At 38.4% G+C, this 22,529-nt stretch overlaps 1 protein-coding gene and 1 long non-coding RNA gene across 2 annotated transcripts in view; one reads left to right on the top strand and one right to left on the bottom strand.

The window, feature by feature from the left end:
* The window catches only part of LOC137138185 (uncharacterized), a 94,056-nt gene extending 76,180 nt beyond the window's left edge, over positions 1-17,876 (top strand). The window contains exons 4-6 of the long non-coding RNA XR_010915907.1: positions 10,546-10,676; positions 13,390-13,463; positions 17,053-17,876. This is a non-coding gene — a long non-coding RNA (uncharacterized lncRNA). The remainder of the gene's footprint in view (positions 1-10,545; positions 10,677-13,389; positions 13,464-17,052) is intronic.
* Positions 11,269-22,529, bottom strand: part of LOC137138182 (protein Dok-7-like) — a 32,820-nt gene continuing 21,559 nt past the window's right edge. The window contains exons 11-12 of the mRNA XM_067525203.1: positions 17,897-18,064; positions 11,269-12,709 (exon numbers count right to left, since the gene is read on the bottom strand). Of these exons, the coding sequence (XP_067381304.1) occupies positions 12,573-12,709; positions 17,897-18,064 (305 nt within the window). The 3' untranslated portion in view covers positions 11,269-12,572. The remainder of the gene's footprint in view (positions 12,710-17,896; positions 18,065-22,529) is intronic.

The raw sequence follows: 22,529 nt of genomic DNA, 5'->3' as shown, positions 1-22,529 counted from the left end.
TAATCAGTAAACTGCTACTAATTACTTCTGGGGTCAAAATTAGTTTTTCTTCTAATAGATTAGAATTACATTGTTCAGCTAAATGGCAGTGATGTTCATAAAGGTCATAATTTACACTCTGCTTATTTGCCAGCACCACTTTGATTTGAACACAAACAAGGAGCAACTCTTAACTGTGCTTGTACGGCTTACTGAACAAAGATAACGCGCCACTACCTGACCAATGGTTGGGCATTTTTACAACTGGATGGACGTAAGGACAGTCCCAATAGTTTGGACCTATTTGCGTTATTGACCTCCTGTGACTCTGCAATAGCTGCTTGTAAGAAGAAATGAGGTGACTGCGGGTTTAGTGTATCTCCCCTTTAGTTCTATTTATGGAGATTAAATAAATAAGGAACCTTAAATGAATATAAAGCAAACCTGTGCTTCACAGTTTGGTCATTGTTGAGCTTAATAATGGCCTTAATTTCACTTTTTGTGTGTGCATGCAGCTTTAGTGTAAGGCCTTTCTCAAACTGATTAACTAAGTTACAAATTTTCATTTAGACAAAAAAATTTTATTTGGAATTGATATTTTTATATTCATATGACAGATAATTGGACTGACTGTTGTTCTGGGAAAGGATAGGATCTTTCACTCAGTCAACACTGAATTTTAGTGTCCTGTCTTATTTCACTGATCATTAAATCCTCGAGTTTATTTTGAAATATTCTGTTTAACAGCTCTAAACACAATTAATTTGAAAAACTGTGCAAATGTTTTTCAACCCTTTGATGAATTAATTAAAAATGAGCTTTAACTTCTAAAGAAGGATCATTTGTACTGGTTCAGTGTGCATAGAAATGTGCAGTGACGATGGGGAAAAAAGAGCCTTGTTTTACTCGATTTGCAATTTTTAAATAAGGGAATGAAAACTTTTGGACCCAGCTGTACTAATTGTGTGAGTATACATTGATTGTGTAACCTAAAACAGTAAGTTCTATGGGGAATATTATAAAATTACTAGTGTCTTAAAATGGTTTGTGACATTTTCTAGACTGATAAAGAATCACTACCCACATTGGCTCCCTGTTGTAAATAAATCTTGACTGCTGTTGACAGATCGCATGAATCTGTCAGCATCTGGGTTTTTGAGTGGCCGATACGATCCAGGTCACTCCTTGCAGATTACAAAAGTAGAGCTGGTTTCCTGGCTCAGAGTGGGGACAGCCGTATTGATTCTGTCCCCCTATTCAATCCATTATCAAGGCTCTGTCAGGACAGCCAAGAAGCCTGTGGTTATCTGATTTCTCATTTTATAAGCAGGTTGGAAAACAGCCACCAAACTTTGCGATTATCAAAGGGTGATCTCTGTATCAGTGCTTTCCTTTGTGACGCGTTCACAGCAACATAATCAGCACTTTCTATTCCCCCTATCTCTGTGCTTTCATAAGCACATATTTACAAGCTGGGGATGTTATTGTTGGGCACCGAGCAGTAAGTGACTCTTCCTGTCCTAAAGCCTGGTGTCTTAATTACACCGCTAAGTCTGCTAATTGCTTTAAAATGACTTTGCCTTTCTGTTGCTCTCCTCTCAGTTGTTTTTCTGACATGGCTCAAGGGTTCTTCCCCAGAAGAGTGTAACCAACCCAAAAATCAAAGAGTCTGAGTTGACTCAGCTTCCTAATTTTAGCAGTATTTTCATTTATTTGTAACTGATTTGTTCCCACAACAAGCTATAAAAATACAGTATAGTCTTACAATTGAAGCAACTGATTAGTTATTATGACAAGATGGACATCTCTTCCTCTCTCTCGGTTAAATGTAGAGTTGGCTGTTAAGAGATTAGCTCAGCTTAAAGAATGGAAGGAGGGGAAACAGCTACTCCATATCCTCCAACATTAATTTCCATTGAACTTGTTTGTCCCTGTTGTCTCACACGACTCACAACTGTAGTCAGAAAGGTTTACAGTGCGTGTTTCAGCTAGTGAGGATGCCACTGTTGCACGGTGTTTTGTTGTGAATTTGTATGCAGCACACACTGTTGCATTGTTTTTTAACCACAGTCTAACATTGGCAGACAACTCTGGCAGCCAACTTGATTAATATTCCAGTGAGAAACAGCAGCTGGAGCAAGCTTTAATGCTAAGCAGAGGCTATAAAGGTATTGGAGCTCCACAGGTAGAGAGAAATTATTCAGAAACATCCAACCGACAGCACGAGTTAAAAGTTTAGCATATACATATGTCAACCTGCCCTGTTTTTTTTTAAAATAATGATGATAATAATCATGATATCATGATATGATAGATTTTCAGTGTTTCGGTGTTTGATCACCTGCCTTATGTCTTCCTCATAGTGAAACAGAGCCTTAGCTACATTCATTAAGAATAAAAGAAAATTTCATACTTAATGCATTGACGTGTCTAATATTGGGTAATATCTCATTTAGGGATAAAACCATACAGGCATATTTTGCTGTAGTAAGTGTTAAAGGGGCAGTGGGTGACAACAGATAAGTCACCTTATTCTCTAAAGGTTGTAGACCCACAGTGTCCATACACTGTTTACTTTAATAGGACACATGAATTAACTTTTTCTATTACACCACATCAATAGCTATTCATCCAGCCATTAACTTTAACTGCTAAATGGGTACCTAAGGCTCAGCATGTAATGCAATGGGACTGGGCAAAGCCGCGTTTTCTGATGGCTCTGGAATGAGAACAGGCTAAGTTTTCTGCACAAATTGGTCAAGAAATATAATCTGATCTTCACCAGAGTCACACATATCAACAAACACAATATTACTGATAATATTACTCCCTATTACGTAGGCATATTGTGTTTGTTAACATTTGTGACTTTGGTAAAGATCAGGTCACATTTCACGGCCAGTTTATGCAGATAACCAGGGAGTTGCAAACAGTACCTTTTACTTGAGACTGTAATATCTTCTTCAGCACAACATGTTGATACCACTTTGTGAAACCCTGCATCAAAATGCATTGGATCCACTTATTTGTGAGTGTTCATTACAAAGTGTTAGTGGTGCCATGTTGTTGCGTAGGTCCATCGTTCAAAATCTGTTTGCTTGCAGTGGCATGCTGTGATGACTCCCACTCATCCCACTCATACCTCTTGTATGCATGTGATGAGAAAATGGAGAAAAGGCGAAAGATTTGAGTGGCTTTTAAAACACTGTAGTTAAATTTAATAAACTGTGATTTACACAAAAGCAGCAGCCAAACGATGGAATGTGTGTGAACTGTGTTAAAGGTGAGTTTGCAGTATCTTGTACTGTATGGCTTACACTATGTACTCTGTTCTTTACAGGATTCTTTTTGTGTTTTCTGTCGTGTAAGTGACGAGAGATCTGCATATCTATCTCACACTCCATTTACTTTAGACTTATTTTTGAGGTAATGACGCACTTTTTCAATGCATCTGTTGTCTGCTTCGATGGGTCAGTATGTTAAAGAAGTGGAACAAATGTCGCACTGAAGCAATGCCAGCACTAACAAAATGGCCTAGCCTTGACTATTCAGTAGTATTCTTATTATGATTAAGTCTTTACAAGTCTTTGGAAAATATGTTCTAATTCTTCAAGTGATGCATGTTTTGTAATGAAAGGCAACAAAGGCAGCAGAGAGCTTAGCAGAAACCGTTCTGACGTCTGATATTTTGCAGTAAGTGCATTGTAGTATGTTAGTTATTCTGTTATTTAATAGTTTGCATAGTACAGCACAGACTGATTTATTTATATAATAACACAGTGAACATAATAGAAAATAGAACTTCATGTGTTCTAAAGGATTTAGTTTTCTTCATTTGGAAGATTTTAAATGCACTATACAGTGGACACTTCAAATAATCTATATTTGACTACAGTTTATGGAAGAAAATGCATCTGTTCTTTCTTTGTCATAAAAGAGTAGTTTAGATAAATGCACTTATTTGCACAGAGCTGGATCAATACCACTCTATCCATTACATATATAAAGCCAGGAGATGGTTTGCATAGCTAACCATGAAAACTACAAGTGGATGGAAACATGTAGCCTGGCTCTCTCCAAATTTAATAACTATGCCTACCCTCACCTGTTAACTTATATAATTAACAAGGTAATGTCTTTTTATTCAGGCTGCAATTTTTGTGGGGGTTATGAGACCCTCAGCAGAAAGGTAACTCACTGAGAATTTGTTTTTGTGCAAATTTTAAAAAAGGAAAATAAGATATACATAAGTGCACTAAATGATGAGCACCTGCAGGTACCTGTATGTCTTTGTTCTGACACTGAGTTTTAAATAAGTCCTCCAGCTGCTCCAGCTGCTAGTTAATATTTAGTGTAAATAAATCAGTGGCATCAATCTCTCAGTTACTTTTAGCAAAAAGTAGACGCTCCACACAGTGTCAATTCATTTTATTAAATAGATTCATACAAGTACTCAAACTTTGATTTGGGGAGTTACAAACATCCATCTGATAATTAGCTCATCTTTGTGTCAGTGTTTTTCTGTCAACATATCTGTTTGTATCTTGTATAGTCACCCTGCTGTGTCTGCATTAGGTCTAATTGGTTATGTTTTGTCACATTGAACCAATCAAGGGAAATAAAAATACCAAAAAATGTCTGCAAATTAAACACAGACATCTTAAAGATAAAAAGTAACAAGGAAGTTGTAACAGTACATAGACTGCAGATATGAAGGGCCCAGAAGAAAAACTGAATTAATTATCAATAATTAATTCAGATTTGGGAAAGCGTGGAAGAGGAGAGCAGGAAGGCAGCAGTTAAATCTTCCCCTCGGGATTAGAAGTGTCGTCATAACATTGTCAGATTTGTACAAGAGCATTACAGTATGTGCAGTGGCTGAGCAATGGTTCTGTATTTTCACAGCCTACACCACTGAAACCTTGTGACTCATCTTTAAAATGTCAATTCTTGCTGTGTGTGTGATGAGTTTCTCATTTGATTTTGCCTTGAAGATCTAAACAAAGGCCACGATTTCTGCACTGGACACATGTGCCAGGATTTCCTTCATGTTAATAAAAAAATCCCCAAAGAGAAGATGAAAATATTAAACTGAGGAAAGTGCCACGACAGAGTTGATTTTAACCCAATTTTAACCCCATCACTTCCTGTCCTTTGGAGTAGCATTAATAAAAATACAAATGTTTGATACCGACATAGAAATTATAATCCATGCCAGAAAGCTTGGATACAGCAGAGCCACCCCCACCATACGGTAAAAAGAATATGATAGCAATGCTGCACATGATGATTTAAAACATAACAACACAAAAGGTCTGAAAAGGTCCACCGAGTCTCCCTCAACAGACAGATAATAGCATGTTTTCTGAGTAGGTCCCTTATGGTCAGTGTGTGTCAGACATAATGTAACATAGCAATAAGGCCTTTGCTCTTGTCCCATTCCCGATGATGCTGTGAACCATTTAGATTCACCTAATCACATCTATGGAGTAAGACTCAGGTCAGAATCTCCCGGTCTCCACATTTCGTGTTCTCTGGGTCTTTGGCCTCTAAACAGAGCTATGGTAAATGTGTCACATTAAGTGCATTTCAGGATGCCAAGTGTCTCTTCCCAGGGGACACTTGATATTTTATGCCACAGTAGAAGAAGAAGAGGAGTTTGGAGCTACGAAACAAGGAGTTCCGGAGCTAAGGAACAACATTCATTTATTTCAGTGTATGGGACAGAAATGATCCGAGTGTGCTGTGAAAAATACATTTTGTGCAGAAACTAAAGTAAAGTTGGAGATTGACTCTACAGGTTGTTTGTAGGGAGCCTATTGCATCCACAGTAAGACTTGATAAGCCACATCTACCACATTAACTGTGACACAAGCAAAGGGGTAAATTGGGTGACTGGTTTAAAAAAAGTACTAAAATCTGTTTAGGGAGGAAGTCAGGGAGAATGGAAGATTTAACAAAACACATCAATGCCTGTGCTTGTGTTCCGCTTCAAACCAACTGTCTAATTAGTTTTGTTATTAATGATGATGAGCATCGTAATATAACCTTGACGACAAAGGTTCTTTTGTAGTCTTTTTTTTAACACAAACTGCGATCTTTTGTCAAACCAAACATTTGCCGCAGCATCAGTACATCATAGGTTCACTTTTAAACTTCAACCTTGTAACAGTTGATCTGGCGCAATTTTTCTGTTGCTAGTACAACCCATAATTCACTACACGCTAGAATTACGTCATTGTAGCTGGTGCATGTACCAAGATTATCTTAGAGTTTGTCTATCGGAGTCATTTATCTTCGAAATCTTTTTAAATTACTGTTTATTCTCATGAGTGAAACTGAAATCAAAAAATAATATGCCAAGGATTGGCAATCAACACATACAGTAAAGCACAGCACTGAAAAAGCAAGAAGGAACTAAATGTTGTTTACAATCATCATCACTTCTCTGATGCTCCACCTCACATCCCAAACGAAGAAGTAAACCTTTCTCCAAAAATAAGCAAATCATTTAAAAGCTCATTTGTATCGTGCTGAGTTGAGTCATACTGTGCTACACAGCCCTCACTGTGATAATTATTCTGCATTTTAAAGCAACACATTTCTAACATCCTGAACACATAGAAAGTCACACAGCAGTAAAGTTAAGACAAAAACAGTGAAGTGTTAAGAGGTTTGTTGTGGTAAAGTAGAGAGAGTTTGTTAGTTTTAGGGTCAAAATCTGTGCATCTACCTCCGTATGTATGAATTTCAGCAGCAGGATGATTGTATTTAGACATTAGTGCTTATTTTAAAGAAATCAATATATGGTATAAACAAACAAAGGCGGGGAAAAAAGCTCATGTGCTTTAGTGCTGAGGTAATGTCACTAAGTGGGTTGTTGTTGTTCCACTGTTCTCTGAGTCCCTTGACAGCTTTGTTGTTTATCTTCTCTGAAGTTTCTGTTTTTTGCTGCGCATTCATTGTTGTTAGCTGCTAGCAGATAAAGAACAGTCCCCAATTCGGTGCATTACGTAACTCACACCCAAACATAGCTTACCACAGCAATGCATCACAGCCAGTGTAAAGGGATCAGCAATGGTCTGTTTTACAAGATATTCTCAGTTTTTTGTTATGACTAGTGAAATCAAGCAGCTGTTGGTCAATATCACAAGATTTGTGCAGTGATATGACTTATTCTGTGAACTTAAATACATTATAGCCCTCGACAGAGATGGTCCGATCCATATTTGGCACCACGATCATCTCTCCTAAAGCTAAAAGTGAGAGAATCATAGCTACAGATTCTGGAGCATGTTGCCAGATAATCAGAGACTGAGAAAAAAAGATTACGTCAGAGTTTCTAAAGTCCTTTATGCATTTTTTGAAAAAATGCTTTTAATACAGTAGATGTGTCTGTTGGAACAAAGGGAGGAGTTGTTAGTTGTCTGAACTGTAGCGTAGGTGGAAATGGAAGTGACCCGTTCCCTTTTAGGCATATTGTTGATCAATATGTGGTCAGGAAAAAATATTTTGCTCATTAATCAGCAGGAAGAAAAAAACATTTGGGGTGTCCATTTTCTCCATTTAGTGGAGGGGCTGTGTGAAAATAATTATTGTGAAGGAGTTGTAATGTGTTATGATAGAATTAAGCAGTTATAATGGACTATTATTAGCATATGAGCATATTTAAAGGTGAAAAAGAAACACGCATGAAGATCCGACAATAGAGCAGCTTGATCAAAAAGAAAAAGCCTGTATAAGAGGGAAAGAAGAACAAGATTAAGGCATTTCCTCTCAAGATGCCTTGTGGGCACTGACTGCAAGAGGCTCTCTGTGTGTTTGTGCGAGACATTAGGGGTCATAATCAAGTTGGGCCGAACAAGGCCAATGACCAGGACTCAATGACCAGAGCAAAAAGGTCAGCGGCTGGAGTTTATTGGGTTGCTGTTTGGAAATGCTGCTAAACCCTGCAGGCTTTAACCATTTGCAACAAATCACTTCCGACAGATAAACCGATCAGATGCTATTTGTGGAAGCATAACATTTACTTAGAAGCCATGAAGTTGTAGGTTCAAGCATCAGTGCACAAGGCCACTGTTCAACACTTAGTGAATCCAGACTCAACACTTCTGAGCCATCACTAAACTAAAATCAACTACTAGGTTTTTTTTTTTAAAGACAGTCACATTTATCATACACCTGATTACTGCTAGTGTCATTTATGCACTTTGTATTCTTGCCAGACACCACCTGAAGAGCATGTGCTGCTGTAATCAAATCTATAGTGACATGAGGAATAACACATATAGTGAGCTAGGATTGTAGGCAGAATGACAGTCTGGGAATAGTGCGGCAGAGAGAGGGAGGGCTGGGAAGCACTCAAGATAACAAGTCCTAAAACCTGGAAAACATTTACTGTACAGTAGCATGTTTGGTTACGTGGTTCACTTGTCGGAAAGTCTGAGATTTTGTGAAATGGATTTTTTGGTTAAGTCTCAAATAAGGTGCGTACGGCACTTATTGCAAGGTCAAGAGATTTTTATGTTTTATTCTTTCAAATACTGCAGGAGTGAATACCTGACTTATAGCTTTAGTTTATTTATAGCCTAAAAATGGCTTTTACTTCTGGCAATTGTATTTGTGCTTATATATTTATAAAAAGAGGTGTTCATCTGTGAAAACAAAACATGTGATTATCATAAAATTCTGTTTGCAGAAAATTAGCTCAGTGACAATCTTCCAAATGCCAATCGAACAAACCCATTGGCTTTTTGTTGAGGACATGCTAACTTCTAGGTGGCCAAAAAAAAAAAGATAAGATAGAAGAGTCTTTCTACAAGATTTTGAGAAAAAGGCATTCAGCATAGTGCATTCATACATGTTTAATGTTACTTTTATCTAATCAGACAATAATGTATTTAATGTTTCTAGAGAATCATTAATGCACTTTGTGACAAGATTTTCTAGTCTGGTTTTAAAGTGCTATTGCCTAAAAATAATGCTTTCTCATGGTTCCTGCATAATTTATTCAATTTAGTCTTGACACATATTAAGAAAGTAAAATCAGTGAGGTTCCAAAAGGCGGAATTTATAAAATGACCTTGCATGAATAATAAAGTACACTGAGTTGTTTGAGTTTGCTTTCTGACAAGTATAAGATTGACAGTCTACAGCAGACAGATTCATTTTCAAGTACCAATTACTTATTCAGTAGATGTAATTTTCTTAGATGCAGAAACTGAGATTTCATTTAATTAAACCCATGCAAAGAACAGAAGGGAATGGTCTTGAATTGTTACACAGTCTCTACTGTTTCTCTGAACTTCTGAACTCAATTTACACGTAAATCTGAATTCAGCTGCTTAACTTTCTTATGGTTAAGAGGACATAAGTGTACATATAAGTGCACAAACATTACAGACACGAAACCTACAAGCCAAGTTTCCAAACCTCATAAAGCATGTCTCAAAATTTAGATAGGGTTCAGATGTCAAGTTCAAAGCATGTCTCAGTGCAGCTCTGAGCTTGACAAAGTAAGTCTCAAGTCTATTCAAATCAGTTCTTATGATTAGAGGTCAAACAAAGTCTCACAATAAATCACAAATCAGTCAAAACAAGTACTTTATGTAAAGCATCATATCTCATCTGGAACAAACAAAAGGTTTCAGGACACAAGTCTCAAATTTACTTTTAAATCATGTCAGGTCAAGCTTAAAACTAAATGATCACTTCCCAAAATCCTAAAACTTCCAGCCATTTTAGTAGTGACTGTTCAAATATGATTATTCCAGGATAAAGAAACAAGAAACAAGATACTGTAACCATCTAGAAATCTCAGAGAGGATACTAATTACAATATTACTGAGCCTGATAGCAGCCTGTATTACGTATCAAGTCAGTATTACGTGACTTAATATTCAATGAGTTTCCCCAATATTGATCAATGATCTGTTGGTTTAAAAAGTAATTTCAGTTCCTGATTTAAAATTTATGAGCTACTGTATTTAATCAGGCCCTTTGTGTGAGTAAAACACTGAAAAATAATTATTTCAAAAATATTTCAGCAGTGTTTTGCATTGGTGAGACCAGATCCCTGCAATATTCAAAGCCACATTTGGTTGTACACAAGGAAATCACATGCTTTTTTTTTGTTTGTTTGCTTTTTTAATTATTAGAAACAGGCCTGGCAGTTACACACAAGCTGCCTTTGGATTTTCATAGTTCATTAAACTATTGCAATCATATTGTATGTTGCATTACCATTAATTTATACCAATTTTTGACCACAAAGACAAGCACTTACACTGTCTTTCTGCTCTGGTTGAATTAGCAAGTAAATTAGTTTCCAAGAAACACTTTGCAGCACCGTATGTTTTTCTAGATCAGAAGAGTTAATGTCCATAGTGTGAGATGTGCTGTTTGATCGAGAGCTGGCTGTCCTACAACATCTTGAAAATACGTGCAACAGGAACAATTCCTATTAATAGTTCTCCTGTGTGGGTGCTTGTAATTTGGACCTCTTACAGCCTGGTCTGTAGCACACTGTGAAAATAATGTGTAAAACCTTCTGCGTTTCTCCTCCAGAGCTCTCACACTGCCAAGCCGGGGCTCCCAGATCCATTTCTGAAATGATGTTTCAATTGCAGTTACACCGTGAGGCTCCATGAGCGACGTTACCCCACTCAAACAGGCTCTGCAGCCGAGCAACGAGTCATGTAAGTAAACTAACTCCATCATGAAGCAGGAAATTATTTGTAAATCAATATTTCTTTATAGGCTCCAGAAGGTTAACACAGGTTTAACAGGACAACAGGACAAAGAAAAGGCAGATGAGAAGTAAGCATTTGTTGGCTACATTGAAGCTCATTAGGTAAAATCAATTACATATAACAATGATAACTAGTTTGAGGCAATATTGCATCATCTCAGGTATCAACATAAACATCAAATTTTAATGTATTGTAGTACAAATGACTGGCACGGGCTACCATAATAGCATCTGGAACTAAAAAGGAGCATAAAAATGAGGAGTTCAAAAAAAATTAATAATAATTTTATTTATTAGACAGAATAACAGGCATATTGTATAATTTTATTTTACAATATTTAAATTTTGACTAATTTAAAATATTGCTAAGGATTAACACAGCAAATATACAAATAACCATGGCATTGTTCAAAAATACTATTGTCCTCGTGTAATGTATTGGACATCTAACACCAGGATTACATGGAATGACCAAAAAAAAAAAATCAAAAAAAAAAAAAAAAAAAAAAAAATCAAAAAAATTGAATACTTTTTAAAATGCAACTTAATTATTTAAAAGTCAGAAAAAAAAATTGTACTTATTTTTTACTTGTTCTACACTGTATTGCAATATTTATATGCACACTTAATTAGCAGATCTATCTTTTCATATTAATTTGTTAGATGAATAAAAAACTGCAGTACAATTTCAGAAATATAAAATATTCCTTTGGCATATCTATAGACTCCATAGCCTAAAAGTTTAAAAACAATTTGCTAACGGGAACAGTGCGCAATGCCTCGTCTACGTAACAATGCTGCATTAGAGTGTGAGATGAATAAAACACTTTGACAGGCTGGTGAATGTAATGATACCAAAGTAGTTCATGGTTGGTACTGTATATGAGGAAGCACGTTCAATAAAGAGTGCCACAAAAAAAATATAAAAAGAACTTTTCATACATCTTTACTGTACATACATTGTTTTCACATGTATCATCACAATTCACAACACCCAATTAAAAAGTATGTATGTACACATCAAAATACAGAGTGTGGGACCAAAAAAAAAAAAGATGAGCAGTACTGCATAAGCCACATTGTTACTGCTCCTATAGAAATATGTATATAAACACACACACACTTTAAGGAATATAGTTCATTTAGGGGGAAAAAAACTAAATATATAAATTGAAACAGCGCACAAGAGGATGTGATGTTTGAGTAATTGAAGCTTCTATGCCTTGCATTTTTATGGAGATTTGACATCTATCTGAAGTTTAAAACAGAGGGGGGAGTCATTAGGCACAATGTAGAAGTATTAATTCAAAACCATTAACCTGCTCTTGTATAAAAAATTGTGAATCAACATGAAATTTGCAACATTGTAAGACAATGAAATGTTTGATCTCAATTTGAATATGTTCAATGGAGTTTCATGCAGGTATATGTAATTACTCATTACTGAGGAAAGTTATTGGGTCCAGTGATTCAGCTCAGGATGGGGACATGTCCCTCCAAGTTAGCCTGAGATGCTGAGTTTACTAAGGAGACCAAAACTGAAATTCTGCTTCTGATCCTGGTCCAAACTTTTCAACAGGCTCCCTCTTTATGGTGCTTTGTGGATACAAGAAAATGGAAAGTGAGCAGATGGCATTTTCTGGGACTAGGATATATGTAGACTTCCAAGATAAAAAAAAAATAAAATAAAAAAATCTGCATTCAAAAGATGGTACCGAACAGAGAAGGAATCCCTCAGAAAAGCTTTTATAGGAACAGTCTGGACTGAAAAAACCTTCAGAGCCTTTTCTTGCAAACTTTACAGTTTCATGTTCTCAGGTGGTCTTGGGCAAAAACACTAAGGTCAATGTGGCGTTCCCTTTCTTCTCAAGTCCAGCGTGTGCAGGCCCTCCTGCCGGCCCAGGGCGTGCTGCGTCCCAACTTTGTGGGCCATCTCTGTGGCAGTGATGTCAATCTGGGCATACTTGGTACAGCTTTTCCCTGTCAAGACACAAGAGCAGGTCGTCTTACTTTAAAATAAGCCATAGAGAATATAACATTTGTAAATGGAGAATTCAGTTAGTTTTTGGCTTCCTATTACAAACTGGCTGGTGTGAAAAATGCTTAGTGGATTATTCAATTGATTGTGTGTGCCAATTATATTTGAGCTACACACTTTTCCGTCTGCTGTAATTGACACCTGATCCAAGTAATTAGCAGTGGCTAGTGCAGGGATAGTTGGAAAACATTATATTTTTTATAGTATCAACCTTCTAACTCTATTCTTTTCATTTTCTATCAATTGAACAATCTGCTAATTTCTACTGTGTACTCCCACAAGCAGCTGAATTTGTCATAGAAACCCAACAACAAGGGTTAGGGTATGATATTGAGACTAAATATATAAATATTTTCTGGGATTTAGTTGGTAACAATGAGTACAATATTGGCAGTGTGTGAAACCTGCAGTTTAGTTTCTGCAGCACCTTCAATGCTGCAGAAATTTTTCTGTACCATTCCCCAGATCTGTGTCTAGATGCAATCATGTCTCTGAGGTCTACAGACAATCCCTTGGACTTTGTGGCTTGGTTTGTGCTCTGACATCAATGTTAACTGTGGGACCTTACATAGACAGGTGTATGCTTTTCTAAATCATGTCCAATCCACTGAATTTCACACAGGTGGACTCCAATCAAGTTGTAGAAACATCTCAAGGATGATCAGTGGAAACCCACCAGAGTTCATGGGAAAGCCGGTGAGTACTTATGTACGTGCGATTTATTTATTTTTTTTATTAAATTTGCAAAGATTTCAAACTACATTTACATTTAGCAGACTTATCCAAAGCAACTTAGAAGTGAGGTACAAGGCAAGCAAAAAACATCAAAGCAAAGTCCTATCAGAAAAGTATTTCATGAGTATTTCATAGTACATTTCATGAGCTGCCAGTGGAAGAAAGAGCAGAAGGAAAGTGTTTGTTTTTTTAAAAATAGATTTAAGTTCATAGAAAGGTGCGGAAGAGTTCTCTTTTGAGCAGTTTTTTGAATATTGGGAGTGAGTTTGGTAGCTCGTTCCACCATCGTGGAATAAATGTGCTAAAGAGTTTGTATGATGAGACAGTGGAGACGTACAGTGGAAAGGAAAGGAAGAGCTGTGTGTCATCAGCATAACAGTGATAGGAAAGGCCATGTGAGCGGATGATAGAACCCAGGGATGTAATATAGACAGAAAGAAGACAACCAAGAACTGAATCCTGCGACACGGTAGAGAGACTATCAAAGTGGAAAAAATGCGCCCGCCAGGATACACGAAAGGTGAGATTGAAGCCAGGCTAGAGCTGATTCAGAGATGCCTAAGACAGAGTGTGGACAAGAGGATCTGATGGTTCACAGAGTCAAAGGCTGCATATAAATTGAGTAGGATTAAGACAGAAGACTGACCTGCAGCCTTTGCAGCTCAGAGATTCCACGACAGTCAGGAGTGCTGTTTATGTGGAGTGACCCCTCTTGAAGCCAGACTGGTTGACATCCAGGTAATTATCCACAAGGGAGGGATCAAGAGAAGGCTTGAGCAGTGGGGTAATCTGGGCCTGCTTGAATTAGGTCTAAAAAGTGCCTGTTGTAAGAGATTTGTTGATGGGTTTTTTTAATAGCTGGAATCATTGTGGGTGAAACTGCTTGAAGGAGAGTGGAAGGGATCAGATCCAGAGAGCAGGTGGTCGGATGGTTAGAGAGGAGGAGGATGGATACATCATCCTTAATCAGAGTTGAAAATAATGAGCGATGCAGTGTTGGACGAGGTCAGCAGGATGTCATCATATGGAGGACAGAACTGTGAGCCGCCACCTTATTAGTAAAGAAGCCGGCAAAGTCTTCAGCAGTGAGAGAGGTAGATAGTGGATGTGGGTACATGAATGATTTGAAAGTGGAGAACAGCTTTCTGGTGTCCAAGGTCTTGGTGAGCTTCTCCTGGTAGTATTCAGACTTTAGCCTGCTGACACTATGAGAAAAAGATCCAAGCAAATCCTGATACTCAGCAAGAGCAGATGGATTCCACGTCGAGTCGGTGAGCCACGAAGTAGAAGCTGACGAGCGGGTCAAGAATACATGGGGCAGAGACTATCCATACACGATGAAAGTGTATTGCAGAAGCTGTCTATGGCTGAGTTTCAGAGACCAGTTAAGAGAATTGGTCCAGGTTGAGAGACCTGAGGTTATGGCGGAATGCAAAGGTCTAGGGATAAAGACAGTGAGAGTTGAATGAAGAAGTCATCCGATACATGCAGAGGAGTGACCAAGATGTTGTCTGCGGTGCAGTTCCGGGTGAGGATGATGTCGAGGTTGTTGCCAGCTTTGTGGGTCGGAGGAGTGGAGACCAGACTCAGGTCAAATGTGTTTTAGAAGAGCAAACATGTCAGCGCCCTGAGGTTTGTCCAGGTGGATGTTCAGGTCTCCCATCACGATGATGAGTGCCATGTTCAAGGAAGTGGGACAGCAACATGTCAAACTCATCACAAGAGTTTCCAAGCTGGCCCGGTGGTCGATATATTACAATCACATAGATTAATCGGTGCTGTGATCCTATCGGCATGATATTCCAGAGATGAGAGATTGTTGAGTGGTGCTGTCGTGGAAAACTTCCAGGTGTCATCGACAAAGTCCAGTTCCACCCCACTGACCTGATGAGCGAGCAGTGTGAGAGAAGGAAAAATTGGTGGGGAATGCAGCTGGGGTGGCTGTGTTCTGTGGTGAGATCCAGGTTTCTGCAAGAGCAAGCAGCTGACTGTGTAGCAAAACTTGAAATAAAGTCAGCCTTGTTTACTGCAGACTGGCAGTTCCACAGGGCAAGAGAAAAAGAGGCTGTTGACAAAGTGGTCCGGGTGAGAGTGCGCAGGTGAGAAACATGTTGTCTTCTAGTACGGCGCCATGTCCTGCATCTGCGGAGAACAGGGATCTGCTGAAAACACATGATAAAAAAAAGACACTGGCTTTCCAGACTAGAAAGAGGTTAATGTGAAGCATAGTAAAGAAACAGACGATGTAAGGAAGTTAAAAGTAAGAGTGCATTATAAATGTCCTCGCTTGGTGGACTTGGTGGTGCAAGTAGACTTGCTGGTCTTCACACAAGGAGCCCTGAAGCCAAGAGCTGACGGTCCAGCCCAACAAGTGCCTTATATATGGTCTTAACTGGCTACAGCCGAAACCACCCCCTCATTGAAACCAAACTAATTTGTGTGATTAATTAGCGGAAAACACCAACAACAACAGACCAAATATCCACCATCCAAACTCACTTCATTTGAGTAGTCATTATGAGGCACTGTGTGTAGAAAATAATGGATTTTATCTATTTTGAAATAAAGCTGTAACATAACAAAATGTGGAAAAAGTTAAGCACTGGGAATACGTTCTGGATGCACTGTATCCTGGTTAATTCATAGATGGTTAACAAACTTCTGGTAGGTCATCATCTCACTAGATGGTGTAACCATTAATGTTTGTGGTGTCATGTAAACTAATGGAGCTTGCAAATAGTTTTTGTTCAGTCTACATTCATGCTGAAAAACAAAAATCAATAAGCTACGACACAGCACATTTATAGTCTGACAGAGCTTTAATTTCTACCTTCTCCTCACTTGCAAATACTTTGCTACCAAGTGAAGTCAGTCGACAAGAGTGTCAGGTGACAGGTCAGTCCAGAAAACATATTTGCCCATTAACTACAGTGACTTAATACTAGTTTTACACATCAATATTTGGACAATTTAAAATAACCAACCATCCCTTTGTCAACAGTTTTGATATCCAATTAATAGCTCCACACAAAAGCTTTACAGCTTCTTAAACAGAGGGTTTCGGGTGTTGTTTGTCTAAAAAATTAAATTATAATAGTTATTTGTAGGCAAAAGGGCACATTCTGCAGATATAAGAATATAAAGAACATTATCAAAGGTGGTAGTAGAAAGACTGCTGAATAATCTTTAAAAAAAAGAGAGAAAAAAAAAAGATAAATGTCAAAAAAAAAAAAAAACAGTTCAGACTGAAGTGGATCTTTGCCCTCACTGCTAACCTGATCGCTTATGGTATGCAAGGAAACGTCGATACACAAAACAGAGGAATATGCTAATGATTCAGCTAAAGCCTTAACATTCCCCTCGTGCACTGTCTGCCATGTCCACTTTGCTAGCATTACCATAATTGTGGTGCCCTTCCTTGAGTGGAAATCAAATAAAGACGACGTTGGGGTTTAATCACAGAAGCAGAATTGCCCTGCATGCGGTTAAAAACCACGATAATGTACATTGCTGTGCAACTTGTCTCCTGTTTGAATGATGTGTTTTACAGAGCCATAAAGTCGAAGAAATCACAAACAGCTCCTCCCAACACATCAATAGCCCCTAGATGAGGATCCCATTAGAGCCAGAGAAGTCACAGCTGTGATCTGAATGCCCTGTGACCCCCTCTCAGTGGCGAGATGGGACACCCCTCCTCCCAGGTGACAGATTAATGAGGCTGAATGCCAGGATATAAACTGCACTGCTGACATCAGATATTAACCTCTCGTGTCGGAGCTTGAGCGCCCCTCATATTCCTGAGGGCAATGACACTAATAGCCGGCTTGTCTGTCAATTAGACCTCACTGCCGCGTCTCAGATGACGAGGACTCAGCTGTCTTAGAGTGAGTCGAGACAAAATCAGCTCAATCATTTGGGTGCAATACCTGTAACTCTGCCAAAGTAAAATGGAATTACAGAACAAGCAGTTTAGAATGACTTTAGAATGACTTTTCATCCGCCCCGATATGGATACCCTGATTTATCTTAGGTTGGCTCTTTTAGATCTGTCTGCAGGATTTCAACAGAAAATGTATTACAGTGTGTAAAACCTGCAGGATAGAGCACTAGTAAGAAAAGTTTGTATATAAACAAGAAGGTGAGGGCTGAGGTCAATTTAATTTTTCAGGTCAGGATGTGCTGATTTCTTTATATTTTTCTTTTCAGTGCTATTAAAGAAAGGTGATTGGAAATTTTTACTTCCTACACTATCAGACTGAGAAAAAGGAAATGGCAATAACTTAACTTAACTCAATTTGGAACCATATAAAAAGTTTTTACAAGAACTAAGTAGATCAAATATGAACTTGCAGGTTTGGGCTAGCTAATTTTAAGGTTTTCAAACGCATCCTTACGCTGTGCGGCAGTCCCTTGGGTGCCGGGGCCTGGCTCCTGCAGCTCCAGCTCCATGTAGTTAAGCTGCTTCTTGGATGTGGGACTGATGGGAATATTCACATATGTGATACCTTCACTGCGTGGCTTCTCAGGAACTGGTACATCCGGGGGTAAAATGAAAACTGCCCCTGCAAATAAAAGTAGTGTAAAAGATTCTCTTCCTTTGTAGTAAATTCGAAAATAAAAGCTTTACAGAGACAATCACAAAGAAGTAATTTATCTTTCCAGCAAGATTTGCCTGTGTAGCCTCATAGGTTAGATCGTATCATCATGACAAATAACATCCAAAATCTACAGCTGACTCATCTTTAGGAACATGCAGGTAAATCCAGAGTTCTTTATCTCAGAAAGACTGTTTATAGATTTAATTGAGTTTCAGATGTCATCCTGTTTAAAAAAAACTGAGGCTTAAAAGTTGCATGTCCTAGCTTTAATTATGACTATTTTTTCACAAGACAAATATCCTAAAATATATCTTAATGGCCCTATTTTTTTATTTACTGTAAATCGATGGCTTGTAGGCCGGTGCAGAGTGCAGCAGATGGTAGTAAAGCATAGAGGAGCAGGGAAGGGCTGGTCAGACAGACAGTTAGCATTAGTATCTGAGTCAAAAATCAATCCACTATGCTTCTTCACTCCACCACGCTCTTCGGGCAGTCGTCATTTAATTACAATGAATGAGATCGCTCCACAACTTAAGCAGAAGTAATGAAATGGTGTCTGATTAATTAGAAGAGGGACCCTCACTCAAAACCTTTTCAAAGCAAACGTCTCAGTACTGCTGCCAGTGTTCTTTACGTCTGAATTCACAGAGGTGCTGACAGCACCTCTCCATGTTTTATAGTATTGTGCTAGAAACCCCCCCCCAAAAAAATTGGGCACAACTATACACCCCCATACACAGCAAGATGTGACACACCGTGTGTTCTGCCACCAGCGACTCATGGCCAGCACTGTTCTTTCCCCATGCTGAACCCTGTCCACTACAATAATGACGATTTAAAGAATTAAAATTTGTGTAATTAGTCGATAGACCCCAGAGATAAATATGAGGTATTAGTTATTTTGTGCTTTACGGGGTAGAAACACTTTCAAACTATTTTGTGAAATCTGTTATGCTGCTGTAACCTCTGCAAAGCTCCATATCCAATATCAAACCTAATATTTTTTATTGTATATTTAAAAAGGCAGTTTTAACAGCAACAGCACTGTAGTTTGAACTTCGACCTGATGCTGAACACAAGCAGTGTTGCATATGTAAAAACATGTACTGTAATACCTAAACAACCTATAGTTGTCGACCAATCTGTGCAGTCAACAGGAAAAAAAAAGGTTTCAAGTCCGACTAAAAGCGACAATGAAGCCTCTCCATTATACTTAACAGCTTTTCCTGTCAAACACACAGATTATAGCTATAGTGTTGCCTAAAATGCATTGTCGTAATTTACTGTGCTTGACAAATGGTTTCCAATGACAACAGGAAGCCATCGCTGGCTTTACCGGCCATAAATGTAAAAGCGAGAGAGAGAAGGGTGCAGAATCAGGTTCAGTACTGGCTGCATAAATGGTGTGTGGCTCACTGTAGGATAAAGTATGAGACCAAATAGATAAAATCTGTGCATGTTTCAGATCTGTAATGTTCCTTTATGACTGTAGTTGCACTAACAAAGATAGCGCCAACATCCAGGAAGAGGAGAAGGTACAAAGATATCACAGCAAGCTGCTTCACTCCTCCTGCCCACAATTTCTCCTGAACAGTGATTTGTGAGAAATGTTACTTTTGTACTAAACTGAAACTAAAAGACAAAAAACAACAACAAAATTAAGGCAAATAAACTAACATGCTTTTTCAGGAACCTTTTATTAGTGCAGATCACAGTAATCTTCCCTTCAGGTTGACAGGCCCACATTAACCTGTTTGGTTTTCAAATATCGGTTCGGGAAGATTAAAACCTGTATTTAAAATCACCTCACTGGCATAAATGTGGTGGACAAAACAACAGAAACAGTATCTAGTATTCTACTAGATAGGTTCTTTCTGAACGCATTTAACACAAAAAGCAGATCATTTTTAATTTACCACTTAACAGAGGAAAATACCTGTGAAAAAACCCTAAAAACAACAAAGACAAAATGTAAATACACAAGAAAATTAATCTAATAAACCCATATAAAATAAATGTTAAAGTAAAGTGCATAGACCGTTCTGATTAGATCTGATTATTGGAGGTCTAAAATATGGATCAAAGCCTTTTCTAATGAACAAGTTCCCACCAACTTTGAGGCTTTACACACTTCACATACAGCGGAGTGAACTCACAGCAACCAACCCACATCCGCACACACTGATGTACAAACCAATAAACACAAAAAGCTCAGGCTCTCTGAGTTGCTCCTTCACCTTTACCTCATCACAAAAAAAACAAACAAACTATGAAGCATAGCACAGTAATTTCCATCCTGCTGATTTAAGCATCCACTGATTTTATTGTGTGTGTTTTTACAAATGTGCCAGTGTTTTACGATTAAAGAGACAATCCAGATCACTAAAAACTCATTGTCATGTGACATTTTCAAACCCAGTCAGATTCATTAGTGTTATCATTAGTGCCAGGTGCTTTTATCTCTAGAAGTCAATGTTTTTATAGCCATTTCTGCCCTGTGCTTAATTTTTATTACAATATTTTCATTTCCACACTGTGTAAAGATACTTATGGATTTAAGTTTATCTGTACAGCTTCAGCTGTGTTATAATTGCATTATCACGCAGATACAGTTTTGTAAATTTTGCAAAGATGCTGGTATATTCCACCATTTAGGAACAAGGTTTCACCTGCTATCGACTCTTCCTAAATGGCAACAGCAATGGCCATTACCCGCAACTCAAAAGCATCAACCCCAGGGGACGCTCATACAATCAGTGAGAAGCCATTAAATGCCAACAGAGTAACGGTGGGTGCAGCTTTCGACAACGTCTAAGAGGCCCGATACCTAATTGATCAGTCAACAAGCAGCCCTTGCAGATGTGTGGTGCTTTATAATGGCTCCTATTACAACAGTGGATTTGCCTGCAGTTCTAAAGCTGGAGGACATTTCAGTAACACACTTTGTGAAGCCTCTGGGGGAGATGTTAGAGGCAATACCTGGCTGAGCTTACTGACTCCAACTCAACATCAACTTCCTTTGAGAAAAACATAAGTCTATCTAGTGTCTACAATGTTAGAGGCCTTCTCATTCTGTTTTTCTACCTTTTTAATAACTTAACCCCGCAGGTGGCTGTGAAATGGGGGTGAAGATGCATCAAAGGAGTAGAGACTACTCAAAATGACAAAGACTTCTCCAGGACAATGTTCTGTACTCCCAAATTTCACTCTTCTGCTTGTAGATGCCAGACCAACCACCTGATGTAGCAACAAGGCCACCACTAGCTTCCCACCTGCTGCGTCAACCCTAACACTGCACGAAAACAAAAATCTTACAAAGTGACGTCAACTTCACATTCACTATAACAACAAACCAACAAAGTTTCCCTGTGAGGTGGTTTCACTCACGGCCAATTCATTAACCATCAATCTTCACCATCTGGCAGGGCTGCCTAAGAGAAAAATGGTTGCTTGCTCTGGTGATGGCTACATTACACATGGTTAAAAGCCAACGAAGCATGGAGCAACATGCCAGATACTGCAAAAGGTAGAGGAATGCACCATGGTTGCCAGCTTTTTGATGGCAAGCACACATGGATGACAACACCAACTGTCTGGTTAGTAATGTAACGCTGACTCCAGATGTTGTATTTACAAAACCAGGAACATCTATAACATGGTTTTGTTTTGTTTTTGAAACTTTGGAAGGTGAAAATGATTCTACAATAGCATAAATATCTGCATGAATATCACAAAATAATTAATCAGAGCTGCACTCTGTTAAAGCTTAAATTTTGATTTAAGGTTTATTGTAATATAAATTATAATTATTCATAATAAAATTGTTTCAGTTGGCCTCAAGTCTGCATCCTCTGTAAAACCAAGGGACTGACTGCACCTCCTACACATTACTGCTGCAGCAGGATCATAAGGGGGAGATGACAGAGGAGCCAGTGTAAGTACATGAACATGACTGATGGCTTTGGTGCCGCTCTGTGACAGCAGCTGAGACTTTGTAGAGCAGGTGTGCATCAGACTGATGTTTCCGGGCATGGGGTCCTTAAGTGGCCCGACATCCCCTGACGGTGGCCTCTGACCTCACATCAGGGCCTGTATCACACTCATCACTGCTCTGTTTGGTTACATGTTTGTTTTTTTCCCTTTAACACAATTGACTCATGTAGCAAATTTATGGTATTAGATAAAATGCTGATAAAGATTGAATATTCAGATCACAGCGAGTTCTTCACTTCACCATGAAAATGGGGCATCACTAAGCCAAGTCCTATTCTAAATTACACTGAACTGCCACGTGTGACTAATTTCATGTGTTTAACAGGATTCCTGAGTGATTAATCTCAGACAACCTCATAAATTATCACTATTTTAACAATCACCATCTATTCAGCCACAGTTGGTGCCTCTCATGTCATTACATTTAAATCACAAA

The sequence above is a fragment of the Channa argus genome, chromosome 12 (assembly GCF_033026475.1).
Source record: "Channa argus isolate prfri chromosome 12, Channa argus male v1.0, whole genome shotgun sequence".
NCBI lineage: Eukaryota > Metazoa > Chordata > Actinopteri > Anabantiformes > Channidae > Channa > Channa argus.
Note: the sequence above shows the minus strand (reverse complement) of the source record. Positions and strands in the feature narration are given on the sequence as shown.